Raw genomic sequence first — 19,549 nt, 5'->3', positions numbered from 1 at the left:
ACACTTGGAGGCTTTCAGGAACCCCAAACTGTTGTTATGTGGCTATAATAAAGCTAGTGCAAATTAAAGTGTTACTCATGGAAGTACTGGGCTCAAATCCAGAGGAACAGAAAACAACCCAAATGTCCATTAACAGGAAAAATGTGGTAGATTCATTAAATGGAACACAGCTCAGCAATAAAAATGAAAAACTGCTGGTACATGCACCAACATGGATGAACCTCAAAAACATTACATTATTCAAAAAGAGACTTAGAAGAGTACCTGCTACATGATTCCATTTATAATAAGTTCAAGGATAGGCAAAACTAACCTACGGTGCCAGAAATTAGAAGAGTAGTTGTTTGTGGGGGTTGGGACTTATGAAAGGAACCAAGAAAAATTTTCTGGTTGCTGGAAATGTTCTATATCTTGACTAAAGTGTTGGCTTCAGGGTGTATACATTTGACAAAACTTGTGGAATTATCTGGGCACTTTTACTGCATGTACATTTTATCTCAACTAAAATCATCTAGGGAAGAGCAGCCCCATGTTTTCAGAGTTGATCATCTGGCGTCTGGAACATGGGGTTCAGCCCTGGACACACATTTAAAAACAGAAGATATCATTCCAGAGGCCAGCAGAGCACCCAGGATGGGGAAGAGTTTGGGAGCTCCACCAGGCCAGGCCAAGGTGAAGAAGCTGGCTGTGCTGGGCCTACCTAAGAGATTCCTCCAGGGAAGGAGGAGTAGCCTTCTTTCTTGGTGGCATCTAACCTTGAGGGGACAGCTCTGGGCAGCTAGGATCACACTTTCCCCGGATGGATGGGATGCACAGGAGCGAGGTTTGTGCTCTTTGGAAGGAAGCCCTAAACAAACCCAGAGGTCCCTTCCAAATTCTACAAATTAGGAAACTCATGATAACGTTCTTCTTTACTTGAGGACAACTATCTAGTGAAAATCAGAGCTACCTTTTGTTAAGCCCCTGCTACATCAGGCACTCGGGGACAGCAAAGTGATTTGTATGTTACTCTACAATATTGCTATGTAATAACATATTTGGTAGCGAGATAATTATCCTAGACATTCATTCATCCTAGCCAAAGATAATAATGACCTTAGAGGTCAATGACATACTCATTTTATCTCTACTTTATAGATAGGAAAATACAGGCTCAGGGGCAGTCAAGGGCTCAAAGGAGCAGAGCTGGGATTCTTTTATCTACAACTCACTATTTCTTATCTTTGATAAGCTCTTGGGTCTTGATTTTAAGTTATTTTAGCAGTTGCAGTAAATAGCGCTATTCAAAAGAAGCTTTAATTTTCTGATTATCACCGGTGAAGCTACGTTTTGAAAACAAAAGATTGGGCGGTGAGCAGCACAGGGAGAGGAATCCTGATTCCAGGAGGCCTTTTCCTTGCTGAGGATTGTCTGAGCACAGAAAGCTCCCAATGAGCCCCAGCCCATACTGGATTTTCCCAGAGCACAGGTCCCTCTGACTGGCCCCTCCCCGCGCTGGGGGGAGTGCTGGTGAGGTCACCTGCTTCCTGCTGGCTCAGTGACACAGTGACCCCTTCTCTGTCTCCCACTCTGCACGTGCACCTTACCTCATCTTTGAAGAGTCGTGCTTGGTCCTCACAACCTGTCAGGGTCTGAACAAAGCCGAAAACCTTGGAGACCAAAGAAAACATGCTAACAAGGCGACAGGGATTTGGGAGCACAGGGGAGAGGCTGGTCTATGCGCCTCGGTGCCTTCTGGGCTGCGACAGTGTTGCTTTCTTATGAGCCTAAGAGGACCCTTGCATCTCTGCTGGGCGTGTGAGGGAAGGCCCCCTGCTCCCGGGACCAAAGGGCTAAATGTGGACCATCCTGCAGGATCTCCAGCGGGACTAGCGGCACGTCCCCCTCCCCACCCACCAGCACGGACCTATCAAACAGGTCAGGCCACACTGGACAGTTTGAAGGGACAGTGGACAGGAAGGACGAGCAGGAGGTGGAGCTGGGAGTAGTGTCGGGCTCGGCCAGAGCAAGGCCTTCCTGAGCCCAACTCGGGGAGGAGGAAGAGGAGAGCAGGGAGAGGAAGGGGAAGAGATGGGGCGCTCACTCCTCACCTCATCGATGGTCCACTTGGCGACTGTGGAGGCCGAGATGCCTGCCACCCCGGGCAGGAGCTTGCAGTGTTGCTCCCAGCACACGGACAGTGAGCGGTCGGGGTGGGTGGACAAGGCCGACATGAAGAGGGACTGGCGCACGGCATCGGCAGGCAGTGCTGGGAAGCAGAGGACAGGCTTGCAAGCCGACCAGAAGACCAACCTGGCCCCCGAAGCCCGCTCGTTCCTGTGCCACCCAGGAGGCTGCTGGCAGAGAGGACAGGTGCACGCCCCTGTCCGACAGCCTGCAGAGCCGACAGGGTGATCCGTACCTCCTTTGAGCTGGTGGTCGCTTCTTCTGGTAAAGTGGGTCCCTCACTTGGACTCTCGGGCCAGCTGTTTGGAATGACCCTATCCCCACCCTCGGAGGCTACAAGCTTCTGGTAAAATGCCCCATCGCCCTGGACCCTCCAAGGATGCTCCCTAAAGGTACCACTCTCTAGATACTCTGCATCAAAATGGTCCCCAACATTCTACCAAGCTCAGTCCTGACATCAAAACTCCATTCTGTTGCCTTTGTTTTCCTAGGCCCTTCTGGACCCCAATTTAATCTCTCAGCGCCGACAATTCCAAAACAGATGCCTGGCCTGAAGCCCACCCCTCTGGCAACTGCCACTGGCCTTAAGCCCCAGATCCTTTCCCTGGTGCCATCAGCCTGATCTGGTCAGGCTACATACCGGCCCTTTGCCTACCCTGGTACCTGGAAGGCGATCCCTGACCCCTGCACCAACTCCACCTCGCCTGTCAACTTGCTTCCTGATCTGTTCCTGGAATCCCTGGCTCCTGCTCTCCAGCCTCAAAGCCGCTCCATGGATCTGACGGCTGACACTCTCCGTGGGACCCCCTCCTTGGCCATGCCTGGCACTTGCCCACTGGACCTCGTCTACCTCTGGCTGCTCTGATAAACCTGGTCCCTACCCACCTCTGCCATCTGTGGCCACTGTCCCATGGGGCTGGTCCAGCCTCTGCCCAGAGTCCAGGAGAGCTAGCTCTTTCCTGTTGAGTTGGTACTAACTCTAGACACTTGTAAAAAACAGCATCTCCACTGCCCTCTTCTCAAAGGCCCTCCCCTGCTCACCACAGATTGTCCTTCCCTCTTTCTCCTTGGCTGCACCTCACATCATACTCAGAACCTCTGTGATTCCATCACCAGCCCGACTGTTTTTGTTGCTGTTTTCCGAAGCTCTGTTTCCTCGCTGCCCCCTTGGCTCGTCAGTCCAAACCTGAGCTCCTGCCCACATCCCAAACAGCCCCACCATCAGTACCACCAAGGAGCCTGCCACCTTTGCACAGCTCTGACCAGCCCCTCACAGCCAGTTTGGGGTGCATCCATGACCTCTCATGGGAGGTACCACCACTAGCACTTTTTGTCTTCCTGTCCACAGGTTTAGCCTCCCACCACCCAGGTGCTCTCTCTTTGAAGCCCTGTACCTGGTCCTCCGCAAACCCTGGTATGGGGGTTGAGTTGTTGGGGGACAACATCAAGTTTTAGGCAGCTTCCTTTCTAATCTTTCTTCCCCAGAGCACAGGACAGGAGCTCTCACGGGCATTCATTTTCTCTTATCCAAATACAAACCACCTAGCTGCAGGTCAGAAACACTCCCTCTTATTCTTTCAAAGAGCTGGCTCGCAGGTGCCTCGAATGGCCCTACAGCCCTGTCCTCCTCTCCAGGTATGGGGGAGGCCCCCCGGGGATGTGTGAGAAGGTTCCTCTGGAACAGAGGCCAGGGTCCTCTGTGTGATGGGCAAGCTCCTGGGCCAGGGGAGGCCTGCACAGAGGTCAGACGCCGGGCTCTATCCCCGCTGGGTCCTCGAGAGCCTCGAGGCCTCCTGAGAGTTCTTGCTGCCCTTCTGTGGGCCGCAGCCTCAACCTGCAAGAAGGGTCTTAACTACAGCATAATTTTGGAAACAGCAGAGCAGGCAAGCGCCCTCCGGTGGTCAGAACCTAGCCGGCCAGCAGAAGTCGACCAGGTGTCCCATGCTCAAACTACAGTGGGACCCTCTGGAGCACCCTGAGGGTCCTGGAAGCAGGACAAGACCCTCATTGCTCAGGCCTGAGGCTGCAGGAATTGCCTTCTGTTTCCACCAAGAGGAAGGAGGGTGGAATGAGCGTGAGGGAGGGAGGCCAGGGAGCTCTGCTGAGCTCTTCACGTGGCTCCTTTCTGTTGAGCCTCGCCCCGCCTTCCGAGGGACATACCATTTAATACCCACACGCCATGGATGGGGAAGCTGAGGCACAAGGGGAGTCACCTGCCCAAAGTCTCACCGCCCGTAAGAGGTCATCTGATTTCAGAAGTGTCCTCTCGCTCACTAAACTATATTCTGCCCAGAAACACAGAGACTGTTCCTGAAGAGCTGGAGTAGCTTGGGTCCTGTACAACGAACCAGGCAAGGCGCACTCGGTTCAAATGAGGCAAGATACCCGCCTCCCCGCTGCGGGTCAGGTCCCATGCTAACTGCGGAAGACGTGAGATGAGCCGCCACCTAGTGGAGGGCTCAGGCGCTCTGCCCCTCCCCTCGAAGGGGGCTGAGAAGGGAGCAGACACTACACCAGCAGCAGTAGCAGAAGTCAGACCCGAACTGGAATCCCAGCTCTGCCCCTTACAAGGTGAATGACCTTGGGCAAGTAACTTTACCCTCTGAGCCTCAACGTTTCTCATCAGGAAGTTGACGGGAACAATATCCACATGACCAGATCTTGTGAGAGTTGAGACAGCACACAGAAAGCGCCTGCCCAGTCAATGTCAGCAGCAACCACCATTGTTTTAGGTAGCGGACTCTTAAAAGGCAGGTGTTACCCATGCTTTCAAATGAGGAAACTGAGGCTCAGAGAGGTTAAGTGACTTGCTGAAGGTCACACAGCTAGAAAGTGACAGCCACAGCCTCCCTCCCAGGAAGCCCAGAGTCAGAGGCTGGCAGAGCTAGGAGGCATCATCTTAGTAGAGAACCAGAAGCCCAGAGAGGCTCTGTGGCTTTTCCATAGACTCAAAGCAAGGCCACGGGTGAAATGGGGCTGGAATGCAGGCCACTCAAGGCTGTATCCCATGCTCTTGCCACCACTCTGTGCTCTCCAAGTATCTCAAATGAAAAGGCAGCCTCCCTCCCTCTTCTCCCCACTGGGCACACCTGGTTACTCTCCCCATCAATTATTAACACCCTGTGGACACTCTGTGGAGGACATGGGAGTAGATAACTGGGGACTCACTCTGGAAATCTTCCTGTAGGATTTTCCGGTACTTTGGAGGGCGTCCGATCCTGGAGAGAGAGGGACCAAGTTGGTGGCAGGGCATCAGTGACTGGCCTGAGCGCGGGAAGCCCGGGCCCTGGCTCCCTGCTCGCCGCACCGGCCATGATGGCGAGGCTTCTTCCTTGGAGAGAAGCCCGAGAGATTCCTCTTACGGGCCGAGGCCTCCGTGTCCGACAGCTCTGCTTTCAGCCGGCTCTGGTTCCTCTCAGCCAGGGGGCAGCCTGAGAGGCAATGGTGAGCTGTGAACTTGCCGGTCACGTGGCCAGAGCCGTCACAACCAGGCGTGGGGCACTTCCTGGGAAAGAAGAAGGCATAGGTTGGGCTGAATCCACTTGTGCCCACTGAGTCTTCCCCAGCCCTAACCATTAAGACAATGTCTTGGTGAACCCTGACTGGCTGGCACATAGTAGATGCAAAACCGTATCTGCAAAAAACAGTAGATGCAAAACAAACCCTCCTTTAACAGAGCCTGAGGGTCTCTCAGCATGGGTCCTCCACTCACCGGTGGTGAAAGCTGTACTTGGAGGTCCTAGTGTGTGGCAGGGTCTTATAGCTGAGAGGGGGACAGCCCCCAGGGGAGGCAGAGCTGGGCTCTCTGGGCCCTGGAAGAGCAGGGAGAAGAGAGTCAGCATAGGCTCTAGGAGTTGGGAAGGGAGGGCAGAGAAGGAATAGTCTCTTTGGGGAAAATCAACACCAGGAATTAGTTCCTCAGGCACACAGCCCCTGAGCTAGGCTGTGACATCATTTCCTGCTACTGGACATCTGCCCCTCTTTTGAGAATGAGGATTTGGCTTTTATATATATATTACACACATATATTTAAAGATTTATTTTATTTATTTATCCCCACCTCCCTCCCCCCCACCTTATTGTTTGTGCTTGCTGTCTGCTCTCTGTGTCTCTTCATTGTGTGCTGGTCTTCTTTTTAGGAGGCACAGGAAATCAAACTCAGGACCTCCTCCGTGGGAGCGAGGTGCCCAATGGCTTGAGCCACCCCCATTCCCTCATATATTTTGTTTGCCTTCAGTCCCTAAAAGGTGAATCTTCAGGGAGATCAACCCAGACTGGAATGGGCACGGCCGTTCCTTAGAAGCCATATCAGGCAGATTCATGTTAGTCTCTGTGACCCTTTTTGGTCTCTGTCCATGCTTGGAAGAGAACGTCAAAGAAGGGTGAATGCTCCAGAGGAGACAAACGTGATGGCAAGGGAATCCTGGAGGTGAGAATTGGGGTCGGGTATTCCAGTGACCTGAACTCCAATCCCTGCCTACACAGAGGACTGACATTTTATTTAAGGGAACAGCATTCTCTTACCAAGCACAAGTTCATGCTCTGTGTGGCTCTGCTAGATGTAAGAGAATCCCCCAGCACATCTCCTAAGCATATTCTCCCAATGAGCTGGGCCCCTTCCCAGTTCAATCCCCCAAACCCAGCAACTAGGGGAGCCAGAAACAGTGCTTACTGTAGCAGAGACTCCTGGGGTGGGGAGGATGGGGGATCCCAGAGCTCACTGTGGAGTGCCAGAACCCTCTGTGTCAGACCTAGGCCTGGTGGGCAAGAGTTCCCTCTGGGTGAAGCTACAGGAAGGGAGCTTTCAGAGGGGGGGAAGGGTCAGAGCTCCCCAGAGGTACACACGGAGAGGAGGCTGCAGGGGATGTCCTGTCTTGGAGCACCAGCCCGCGGGGTGGATGTCTGGGTGGTCAGCGTCAATCCAGAAGTCATAGGCATGGCTCCAGCCATCAAAATGGAGCTGGGGAAGAAAGGCCCTTGGAGGTCAGGCGTTCTTCATGGAGCCCAGCTCAGCCAGGAGGTCCTCCAGGCTCCAGGAGGCTCTCCCTATCCCAGAAGCAAGATCCTGGATTGGAAGAACCAAGGAGCCAGTCCTAGAATAAGCCCCCTCGGTTACCACATTTTCTAAGGGTTTCATTCATTAAGTCACTGGCATCTCCCACCAATCCTTTGGCAGAAGAAGAATTATTATATCCATCATATAGACGTGAAGGTTAAGATTCAGGGCAAGGAAATGATTTGCCCAAGTTCGCAAATGTAGGCCAGAGATGGGGCTGGAACTAGAACCAAGATCTTTGGCCTCCAGGCTACAGCTTTCTTCCCCACTGCAGCCTCCCTATGTCACCTCATGCTGTGCCCTTGACCTCTAACCAGTCTGCAGGTTTCCTGACCAACCAGCCTGGCCACTGCCCCAGCCCTAGTGCCCCAGGCCACCTTTATGCGGTGGTCCTCCACATCCTCCACGCTGGCCACGCGAATCAGGGCCGGGGTCCTGCGGTCCACGGCCTCCAGCTTCATGTTGACCAGGAAGCTGTGCGGGGGTCGCTGCGGGAGACAGCTGCTTTCAGGCCAAGGCCCAGCTAAGCAAGGCTGAGGCCCCACGGGTGGAGCCCAAGCGCTGTGCCTGGGGAAACTGCTGCTGTTGCAAAGGGGGAGGACCTATCCGGGTCGCCTGTATGTGCCACGTCTTCCTGAGCTCAGCTCTGGGTACAGGGAGAGCCAACGTACCACCTTGAAGGCCCAAGTGGGCACAGGAGAGGTGCTGGTTTCTTCCAGATACTTCTCCCAACAGAAGGTATCAGGGTCTGGATAGTCTGGAGGAGAGGATGAGAACAATGTCCAGCCACCCAGGTGCTCCTGGGGGAGCTCTACTCCCAAGCACGACCGGGAACAAAGAAGGGACAAAGATGTTTGGAGTCCACCCCTACCCCCACCCTCAGCCCCCTGCGCTGGGCTCCTGAAGCCGATGGGTGCTAGTCAGAAACAAGCAGCATCACTATCCCAGCAGTGCACAGGGCTGTACTAGAAATTCTGGCTCCCATCACCCGCCTGCCTTGTTGCTCCCATTCCAGTCCCAGCCCCACCAAGCCTTTATTGTACTTGGGCCAGTGTGATATTCCCGGCAAGGGAAGGATACGCCTTTCTTAGCTGGGGACTCCCTGCTCCCTTGCCAAGGTGGTCACCTAACTTTCTTCCCTTACATCTCGACATGGTCAGGCTGGACAGAACCCTTGAAAAACCTGAGGAGTTCTCAGCTCTCAGGCAGAGAAGCTGAGGCTCCAGGACTCATCTGTCCCCTCACCCTAACTCTAAAACCCGGGTCATGAAGTATGAGTGAGGGCTCAGGAGGGGTGGTGGGGCCAGGCCTGGGGAAGGGAGTCTGCTCAGGCTGCAGATCACCTTGTGGAGGGGTGAGGGGCTTTCCGTGCTGCTGGCACCAGCCCACCGGGTGGATATAAGGGCTGCTGGGATCACACCTGAAACCCAAGGATACCTCACTGTCCCAGGCGCATCTCTGAGGCCCTGGAACTGCCATCCCATGACAGCATGGCTGCAGGGCTCACTCTCCTCCTATTCTTAGTGAGAGTTAGACCGAGACAGCAGATGAGAAAGTCTGAAAATTGGAAGATTAACTGAAAACTGACACCACCACCATATCTGAGGAAAATCGCGATTCAGAGAGGTTTGCACCATCTTCATCCTGATGTTTTTAGACGAAATGTTTAATATTGAGCTGTATTTCTTAACATATACATCAAGTCCACAGGACTTGTCAGTTATCCCCACCCCATAGCCCCCCACCCCTCGGGAGCAAGCTCTGAACGTCAGGACGAGGCCAGGGCCACACAGTGGCGAGGCATGAAAGGACCTGCCCCTGGCCTCCTGCCACACCCTCACCCCCCAGGCCAAGTCGGGGCCCTCCCACTACCAGTAGTCATAAGTATCGTCCCAGTTGTCAAAGTGCACCAGGAAGCGGCTGTCCACCACGTCGGTCACGCTGGCCACACAGATGAGAGACGGGTTCATGCGGTCAACAGCCTCCAGCTTCATGCCCACCTGGAAGCCCAGGGGTGGGGGGCTCTGGGGGCAAGAAGAGGGGCTGCCATGGCTAGGGCCAGGCCTGTGAGGGCTAGCCCCAAGCCTGCCAGCAAAGGAAGGAGCAGGTGCTCTAGGGGTCATGGCTAGGGGGTAGGGGAGGGGGAAGGAGGAGCAGGCTGGGGGAAGAGGGTCTCTCCAGGACAGGACCATAACCCCCCAGCCCTGAACCACTCAGGAATGTCCGGCCACCAAGGTGCACATGGAGAAAGCCTCACTTGTGGCAGGAGATAAGTGACTGGCAGGAGGGAGGCTATAAGTTTACCCAAAGAATCTGGCAGGTGGAGCACAAGTCTCTCCTACCTGGACAAGCCTGGCTTAGCATGTGCTGAGGCAGAGAGCAATTGGGGAAGGAGGCAGCTGACATGTGCTGCAGGGAGGGGGGAAGGGCCAGGATGACCTAGGCCCCTGCCAGAGACCAGGTGTAAATTTCCCCTTCAAAAGGTATCACCTCACTTGATCTTACAACAACCCGATGAGATAGGGATTATGTTCCCATTTTATAAGGCAGATAACTTGGCTGGAACCATACTGCTGGGCAGTGGTGTGGCCAGGATTTAAATGGGGTGACTTAAAAGTCTGTAGTCTGGGAGTGGCTGTGGCTCAAGTGGTTTAGTTCCCGCCTCCCACAAGGGAGGTCCCGGGTTTGGTTCCCGGTGCCTCCTGAAAAAACAAAAAAACAAACAATAAGCAAAACCAACAAAAAACCCAACTCAGGAGAGCCACTGTGGCTCGGTGGTTGAGCGCCGGCTTCCCACATAGGAGGTCCCGGGTTCAATTCCTGGTGCCTCAAAAACCAAAAAAAAAAAAGGCTGTATTCCCCATCACAACAGCGAGTGGGAGCCCACCAGTCACCTGAGAACCTGCAAGGATGGTTTCTGGGGCCAGACTGCTGTGGAGAGTAATTGCCCTGGGCCGAACAGCATGATGGAGTTGGGGCTATAGGGTCCCTGGTCCCAGGGGACTCTGGGCCTTCAAAGTGTTAATATTCTTAATGGGAGTTTTTCATTTCTCCCCGTCCTTTTGCTTGGAATTATGTGAGGGATTTTAACTGCTGGGTAAAGCTGCCAGGTGCTTTGAACAGAGAAAAAGACAAGAGGTGAGGTTTGAGAATTAACAGGAGTGAAAAAAGAGAAAGTAGTTCCCAGAAGAGAGACTTTGACCTTACACCAGAGAATGGCAGAGCAAACCAAACCAAAGTGAGGACACAAGAACGACGACATCTCAGGGACCAGTGAGAGTGGGCCAGGCACTCTGAGGGGATGTGCTGAGGAGAGGATTTCTGCAGTATGGAAGGAGGGAGGGAACTGGGGGAAAACCCATAACCAGCTTCCCCTCTTGGCACTCGGCCCTGCCTGGCTGTGCTCCCATTTGTGTGAGACCATAACAAAGCTGAGAGTGCCGAGAGCTCTGTTCTCTTGTGATGTGTCAGATCCCTGGGCCGGCTGCAGTGACTGTCCCAGGGGCTGGCGTCCACTCTCACTCGGGGGCACTCACGTGGCTCTGGCTGGCAAACAGGTGCTTGGGGGCAGCCTGAGCTCTTGAGCTGCGCAGGTACTGGCTCCAGCTGAACTCCTCCTCCTTGTAACCTAGGCCCCTCGGGGGGGATGAACAGAGCGCTGTGCAGAGGCTGGGGAGGCACCCCACACTGAGGCAGCAGAACCAGCCTGAGGACCCCGTTCCCCACAAGCGCCTGCCCAGGGAGCCCCTGCCGAAGCAGGACTCAGCCTGGCCAGAGCAAAGCCTGCGGCTTGTGACCGTCGTGGCCCCGGGACAGAGGCATATCAAGGTGCAATGAGGAGCAGGGTCAGAAAACTCAGAGCTGCAAAGAGGGCTGCAGAGGGGAAGATGGGATGGGGAATGAGCTCTGGAGGGGAGGACTCACCGCCTCACCATGATCAGCTCCAGCGAGGCCTTACCTTTGGGGGGCTGCAGCTTGTGCCCAGTCTTCTCAAACCAGCCAGCGGGGTGAATGTCAGGCGAGTTGGCATTGATCCAGAAGTCATGGCACTCGGAATACCCATCAAAGTGCAGACGCAGGCGGTAGCCACACACCTGGCCCCATGAGGGGAATCACAGGGACGCCAATGCCAGCAGACTCCCCGCTCCCCATCCCTCCCTCTCCTGGCTCAGCCTGTGGTCTGAGGCTCCCTGCCCCCACCATTCTTCACTCCCGGGTTCCCCCATCCTGAGCTTTGCCTGGCTCTCACCCGCCCTGCAATGAGGACAGAGCTCAACAGTCCATGTACTCAGTGGACTCTCCAGGATGTCCTCCTGCTCAGGGCCCCCGATGACCTTCCCTTCTGCCCCCTTCCCCTACTCTACCCTCCCCCCCACACACACACACACTCTGCTTTGGTCTCGCTGAGCTAATTGCACCTCCTTGAATGTGGCAGCCTTTTCCTTGCCCCAGAGCCTTGGCTCACTTCGCTTCTTCTGCCCAGAATGCCTGACTCATTTCCAACTCATCTCTCAGAACTCAGCAAAGGAGGCCCTTCTAGGAAGGTTTCCCTGTCCCCTCAGCAGAGCTGATCACTCCTTTCCTGTCCCTCCCTGTTCACATCTGTCACCGTCCCTATGGCAAGTCGCCAATGTGTTTATCTAGAAGATTTCTTACACAACCATAACTAGAGAGCAAGGGCCTTGTCTGACTCAAGCCGTCTCCCCTGCCCTTGGGATCTCTCCCCTCCAATCTCTCCTAGCACTCACAGGACACCCTCATTCATAGCATTACCACCGGGACACTTGGTCTGGCTTTTTGTTTCTGTTTTTCAGCCTCCTGTGTTTTCCTGGCATTGTCCCCTACTAGACTGTGTGCTTTGGGAGGGCAGGGCAGTGTCTCCCTTGTCTGAGCCCGTGCCCTCCAGGCCCCCAGCAGGCTCCATCGATCTGCACTGCGAGATTATCATGGGAATAGTGGTACCCAGCCTCGGCTCACCTCGGCCACAGTGAGGATGAAGTACATGGACGGGTGCTGAGGGTCAAGGCCTTCCAGCTTCATGCCCAGTTTGAAGCCATTCTTGTTATGAGGGACTGCCTGGTACTGTCAACGCACAGATTGGAGAGGACCCAGGTTCCATCCAGGCTTATCCTTGCCTAATGAGCTTGGGGTGAAGGAGCTGCCTTTAGGCCCCACCTGCCTGGTACTGCCAAAGGGGTAGCTTATTGGGGGATCTTTAGTGCAGGAATCCAGGCAGGGATAGACGAGCTCCCAGACCCCTTGAAATGTGTGGGCTGAGTGAGGGTTGGACTTAAGGACCCCATCACCCGAATCATGGAAAGATCAGGGTACAGAACTGGGTAGAAGACACAAGAATTCAAAGGAGTGCAGGCCAGTGGGAGGGACAAGCCTGGCTTCCACCTCCCTATTCCTTCCCACCCTGGAGCCCCCGACAGTGTGGCCTCTTCTACTCCGGGCCCCTAACCAGTCTCTCCCCCATCTCTACTCTGCCAGTCCACTGAGGGACATCAGGCAAGAAGATCCTGAGGAGCTGGTGCTGAGTCCCTGGGCTGGAGAGCCAGGCTCGTCCTAGATGGAAAGTGTCCAACTCACGTCCTGGAAGAGGCTGACAGGGGCGGTGATGGCCTTCTGCTCCTCTAGGTAGGACTCCCACGACCAGCCTTCCTTCTTCTCCCCTGACGCTATGGAGGGGAGACAGACAGGCTGACCATCGGGCTGCCTGATGCGCGGCTTTCCTCAGATGCCCCTGACGGAGCTCTAGCCTGACCTCTACCATAAGCCTTTGTCTGTGGTCACATGGTGCCCTCATGACCCCATCCGGCATGACAGTGCCAGACACAGGGGGCTCAGAGCTGAGGCCACACCAAGACCTGTCCACCCCACCCCGGCCTCAGGCACTTCAGCAGAAGTCCTTTGGATTATACCAACTGCTGCTGGGTATGATCTGAGGTTACTCAGACATACAGGACACAGCTGAGTGACAAGTTCTGAGGGAGAGGACTTAGGGCCACCCAAGCACACAGGGAGAGAACAGGAAAGAGAAATGAGAGGGAAAACACAGAGAGAGAGAAATGGGGGAGGGGGACACTCAGAAATAATAAACCCTCTTTTGTCGATTCTTTTTTCCCTGAACACGTATAGGCACACAGAGACACAAATGATGTGTGCCTGGTGGGCCCAAAGAGCAAGCAAACTGATTCCACAGCCCTCCCAGCATACACTCTGTGCACACACATTCACTGCAGACACTATCATCAGACCCCCCAGCCCAGGTCCTGCCCGTACCTGGGAGTCTCGTGGTCCTATGACTAGGGAGATAAATTCTCCTGCAGGGCCCTCAACTTAGCCTGAGATGGAGCTCCAGCTAGACCAGTTGGCTACATGTGAGTTTTGATCAGGTCAGCCTGAGCTGCCTTCAACTGAAGGTCACAGGCAGCCCCAGACAACTAAAGAGGTAACAACTAATAAGAACCAATTCAGAGCCCTTGGCTATATAGCTCCAGCTTCTTCTAGAAACTTCCGAGGCTCAATTTTGCCATTTGTAAAATGCAGATAATTTTACCTCCCACCCACGGTCCTTCTGAGGATTAATGAGATGCTGTGTGTAAAAGATCCTTATGAAATACAATGTCTTGGACTTGTGATAATCCTCCTTCCTAGGCCTCAACTACGTCTGTCTGACTCAGGTATTAGTTCTGCCTTGCTCTGGCCCACTTGGCCACATCTGGATCATTCAGGCTTGCAGTGATTTGTCACTTGGAAAGAACCTTATCTCCTTAGTTGGAATCTATGTGGCTAGAAGCATCTGTTACTGTATGGAAACCTGAGATTCCATTGCCTGCCCCAGCTTGGCCAAAGCAAGTGTTTTTATCATCAACCAATCAACTGAGCCATTAACTCTCTCAGAGACATACAAGGACACATCAGCCTATGGCACACCTCTTCCTGCTATCCTTAGTCTTGGGTGAACCCTAGATTGCCCCTTAGAACAATCACCTACCATGTTCCCTTAAGAAAGCCTCCACTTGTCCCACTCATCTTCATCCAGACTTACTGAGCAGGGAGGAGAGATAATTCACGATGTTAGGCTTATCACTACTGTCTTCCTGTTTCTTGCCACTAGAGCTCCACATCATCCTGCATAATACTTCTTCACTTTTTCCAAATCTACTACCACTACCAAGTCCTTCATAATACCCATTTCCTCTTTCCTGGATGATAACATTCTTTTCTGTTATTGTTTGTTCCACCTTTTCCAAACTAAACTTAAGCTAAGGAACTGATCACTTGGTAGATATTTCAGGCACCTCTGGTCTTCCTTGGCTCCTCAACTCTGAATTCACCTCCCATGAGCCATACTCCAACATGGCCAAGCTCCAAGATCCCCTGCCACAGTAGAGACCTCTGATCAGCACCCTCTGCATCTGCCATCTCTTCCCCTCCCACTCCCTAACCCTGCCACTTCCCTTGTGGGCCTCTAATATCTCCATCACTCTCACTAATCACAATGGATAACAAGTATACAGTCTTTTTGGCTTACCACCATCCAATACTTTTTACCTTAACCATCGCTTTTATTTTGTGCTATGCCTGGTATCATGTGGAAAACAGAGATGCCTCAGATACTTCATAAACGTGGTCTCCTTGAATCCTTAACAATGCCTTGACATGATAGGTAGGACTTGTAGCAACACTGTCCACAGATGAGAAAACAGATTAAATGCACTATATAGGAGAGGCCTGACCTGTTTGTGTAATTCTGGATTCTCCCCCTGATCAAGCCCCCAGCCTCTAGTTTCCCGCATTCTCTTTCTTTGATGAACACTGGGTTGGACCTTCAGGCATGTCCCCAAGCCTGAATAAGTTCCAAGGTTCCTTTTGGTGTGTGGTTGTGCAATTCATGCACTATACATAGGGGTGAATGGAGGCTGAAATCTAGCCCAGGCTCCTTGCTAAGCCATGTGCCTGAGTCTACCATGAAAAAAGGTGGCCTTTTACTAACTGGTCTGCTAAAAAGAGGAACCATTTTACAATCTGTACAAAGGCCATGTAGGGTGGCTGTGGCATGTGCCTTTCTTGCCTTTCTTGACTTCTAGAAACGCTCTTTTGCTTAGATTCCTGTCTCCTTAGACCAGATGATCTGGGCTAGCACTCTCCTCAGCAAACTCAGTGTGTCTAAAACCAAACTCATAACTTCTCTGCCAAGCCTGCTCCCTTTCAGTATTCTCCATCATAGTCAATGGCACCACCATCCATCTACCCAGTCACACAAGCTAGAAACTTGGAATATGATACTTTACTCCTTTTTACTCCCCAGGATTCTACAGTCACTGAGTCCTACTGACTCCAACTCTGAAATGTCTTTTGAATCTTTCTCCAGCTCTCCAAGTCCACTGTCCTTCTCGAACCTAGTCCAAGAGCCTGTTTTTAAAAGGCTACTCATAACATGGCAGCTTGCTTCCCCCAGAGCAAATCAACTGAGAAAACGAGAGTAAAAATGCCCAAGGCAGAAGAAGCCTGAGGGTCTTTTATAACCTACTCTTGGAAGTGATGTGCCACCACTTCTGCTCTAATATTGGTTATACAGACCAACTCTGGTACAATATGGGGGTGGGGGGGGGCTACACAAGGGAGTGAATATTGGGAGGTGGGGATCATTGGAGGCTGGCTACCACAATGATCATTAGGCTGGCTGCCACAAAAAATTTTCTTCTTTTATTGTTTATTTTCATAAAAAGTCTTTTGGGGGGAAGTGGATGTGGCTCAAGTGTTTGGGCTCCCGTCTACCACAGGGGGGTCACTGGTTCTCAGTGCTGCCTAAAGAAGAGAGTGAGCTGGCATGATGAACAGGTGTGGCGAGCTGACGCAACAAGATGATACAACAGAAGACACGAGGAAAACATAATGAGAGACAACAAAGCAGGGAGCAGAGGTGGGTCAAGCAATTAGGAGCCTCCCTCCCACATCAGAGGTCCCTGGTTCAGTTCCCAGTGTCTCTTAAGGAAACAAGGAAGATGAACACACTCAGCTACAAAGAGTGGGTGGGGAGAAAGAAATAAAAATAAAATAAATCTTAAAAAAAAAAGTCTTTTGGGCCAGTGAGTAAATGGGCCAGCATTTGCTTACATAATCACATCCTTCTGAATTATACAAATAATAATCGCAGGAATTCTGGGGCTGGAAGGGACTGTAGAGAAGATCTAACTCATTGCCTCAATTTCTACTAAGATTCTTTAGGATAGTGTGATACTTGAATCATGCACCCCAATAAAAGGCATAATCTTAATCTTACTCCGCATTCCTGTGGGTGTAGCACCCATTGTAAATAGGATCCACTGAAGATGTTGTTTTTAGTTAAAGTGTGTCCAACTGAATGAGGGTGCGCCTTAACCCATATCCCTGAAGGCCTTACAAAAGCCAGGAGGCAGAGAAGGCCACCCAGGAGGAGCCAGAAGTCAGCAGAACCCAGAAAAGCAGACAGGAGGAGAAAGAGATCGCCACGTGATGGAAGACAAAGATGCAAGCCAGGAGCCCCAGCGATGGTGGCAAGTCAGCACCAAGACACCACAGATCCACAGGAGAAAGCACAGCCTTGCTGACCCCTTGACTTTGGACTTCTATCCTCAAAACTGTGAGACAATAAATGCTTACTGTCTAAGACAACTCGTTGTGTAATATTTGTCATAGCAGCCCTGACAAACTAAGACAGATGGAATAGGGAAAATAAAGCTGATTCAAAATTTTATCTTTTGAGTTATCAATACCTTTTTATTAAAAAAAAAAAACTGAATCCACATCATTTGTTATAATTTACAAGAACCCAAATGTTGAGTTAAATTTAACTTTCACAGGTGGTCAGTATTCCTTCAAGTCAATATTCTTTTTCTATTTTTGAAAAAAGTGTTGAATACTATTTTGTGCCAAGCATGTGTTAGACACTGGTACACTAGTTAAATAAGAGAAATAATCCCTTTCTTAATAATCCTATAGTCTACTGAGGGAAGGAGAAGACATATTTTGCCAAGCACTGAAATAAGTGCTATGTGAAATATAAAAATGAGGAAAATATGATTCTTGCTGTAAAAAAGTGTAAACTCTATATAATTAATTTTTAAATTATGCATGTAAAATGTTAACTGGTATAATTTACCTTTTCATATGACTGGTCTCATGGCCCAAGGGCCTCTTAATTGATCTCTCTCAGACTCATTCTGCTGTCAGAACGTATCTAAAATAAAAACTTGCTTATGGTATTTCTTTGCTTTAAGCTGCACAACGGCTTCTTATTGTCAAACAAAACCCAAAAATTCACAGCCTTCCTACAGCATACAAAGTCTCCTGTGAACTAGCCAGTCCCTATCACTCCAGCCTCATCGTCCTCGCCCCTGCGCTTCTGAGCCTTTGTGCAAGCTGAACGCTCTGCCTCAAAGAGTCTACCCTCATCTCGTCACACTCCTGACTATCTTTTTCTCATCGTTCAAGACCCAGCTATAGTCTGGCACTTAGCACAGGGCTTTACACAGAATGGATGCTCAACAAATAATTTGTTAAATGAATGAGTGGGAGGGAGGGAGGGAGGGAGGAAGGAAGGAAGGAAGGAAGGAAGGAAGGAAGGAAGGAAGGAAGGAAGGCCACTCACCTTCCCCATGAAGACTTCTCTGACTCCATGAGGCAATTTATGCTGTGGCTGTCATTTTATCTACATTCTGCAAATACAACACTTACAAAATAATTATTTAATAACTATGTCTTTACATATTTAACTCTGCAATTAGACCATGAGCTCTTTAAATGCTGGTATTGATTACCCTGAACTCTTAGCATTTAGCACAGTGCCTGGCATACAGTAAGCACATAGTATTTGTTAAATGAAAGAACAATAGGAAATACTACATATTGAAACTGTGAGACACAGTAAACAGTGCCTCAAATAATGGGGCTTCTGGGGGCTCTAGAGACATCTAGAAACTATAAGCAGGACAGACAGCTCAGGAATTCAGCTTCCTGTCAGTGGGCCTTACTTTGGAATTTATGCTCCCCAGTGTGAGAGAGTTAGTCTCATTTATAGGTTCTCTATACATGGCTCTTCTGTGCCTTTTATTTAAACCCATAATTAGCACTATACTTGATTAATCTATGTCCCAGAGACTTAATCTTTGGTCTGGCCACGTGCCAGTTGAGCCCTGAATTTCAGCAGAGTTGCAACATCAACTCTGCAGTTCATTGGACTCACCCAGGACAACTAACAAGGAGATGATGATGAGTAACACCCATCCCAAGGAACAGAGAGTGTCTGCAATTGCAAGCAAGATAGTTCATCCATCTGCCCCATGTGATCTAAGCTCCCTCTCATTTAGAAGCAGAGTGGGCATCATCACCCCAAAATCCTTGAGATTGGGGAATGAACAATGGACTAAAGTAGACATTATTATTCTACTATAGACTTATTAATATTATAGCAATGAAAGAACTTCTATCATTGATATAAAGGCAGTGGCCACAAGAGGGGAGGGAGAGGGCAGAATAGGTGCAACTAACATGGGGGTATTTTGGGAACATTGGAGTTGTCCAGTATGACACTGCAGTAATGGATAAAGGTCCTTGTATATTTTGTTATAACCTACAAAGTTATGTGGGGCAAAGTATAAACTATAATGTAAAACTGTAATCCATGGTTAGTAGCAATGCTTCAATATGTATTCATCAACTATAACAAATGTATCTCAGTAATGAGAGATGTTGATGTGGGAAATTGTAGGAGGGGGTAGACGGGGGCAGATGGGAATCCCTTATATATATATATTTTTAAAGATTCATTTATTTATTTAATTCCCCCCCTCTCCCCTGGTTGTCTGTTCTCTGTGTCTATTTGCTGCGTCTTGCTTCCTTGTCCGCCTCTGTTGTCATCAGCGGCACAGGAAGTGTGGGCGGCGCCATTCCTGGGCAGGCTGCACTTTCCTTCGCGCTGGGTGGCTCTCCTTACGGGGTGTACTCCTTGCGCGTGGGGCTCCCCTACACGGGGGACACCCCTGCGGGGCGCGGCACTCCTTGTGCGCATCAGCACTGCGCATGGGCCAGCTCCACACGGGTCAAGGAGGACCGGGGTTTGAACCGCAGACCTCCCATGTGGTAGACGGACGCCCTAACCACTGGGCCAAGTCCGTTTCCCCCCTTATATTTTTTATGTAACATTCAGGTAATCTAAACCTTCTTTAAAAATAAAATAATTAATTTTAAAAACTGTGGGAGGTAGTCAAAGCAGCATTTAGAGGGAAATGACAGCCATAAAGGAACATATTAGAAAAGAAGAATGGCTGAAAAGGAGCT

General features: G+C 51.1%; 1 protein-coding gene across 1 annotated transcript in view; it reads right to left on the bottom strand.

Annotated features, from left to right (window-relative positions):
* Positions 1-19,549, bottom strand: part of L3MBTL1 (L3MBTL histone methyl-lysine binding protein 1) — a 31,342-nt gene that overhangs the window by 4,464 nt on the left and 7,329 nt on the right. The window contains 14 exon segments of the mRNA XM_058287120.1: positions 1,587-1,649; positions 2,091-2,248; positions 5,335-5,384; positions 5,474-5,671; positions 5,879-5,978; positions 7,012-7,126; positions 7,600-7,710; positions 7,894-7,979; positions 8,566-8,642; positions 9,095-9,246; positions 10,759-10,850; positions 11,181-11,316; positions 12,200-12,304; positions 12,815-12,903. Coding sequence (XP_058143103.1) covers positions 1,587-1,649; positions 2,091-2,248; positions 5,335-5,384; positions 5,474-5,671; positions 5,879-5,978; positions 7,012-7,126; positions 7,600-7,710; positions 7,894-7,979; positions 8,566-8,642; positions 9,095-9,246; positions 10,759-10,850; positions 11,181-11,316; positions 12,200-12,304; positions 12,815-12,903 — 1,532 coding nt within the window.

This window comes from Dasypus novemcinctus, chromosome 24 (genome assembly GCF_030445035.2).
Source record: "Dasypus novemcinctus isolate mDasNov1 chromosome 24, mDasNov1.1.hap2, whole genome shotgun sequence".
In the NCBI taxonomy this organism is placed as follows: Eukaryota; Metazoa; Chordata; class Mammalia; order Cingulata; family Dasypodidae; genus Dasypus; species Dasypus novemcinctus.
The sequence above is the reverse complement of the archived record's forward strand: the minus strand, read 5'-3'. Positions and strand labels throughout refer to the sequence as shown.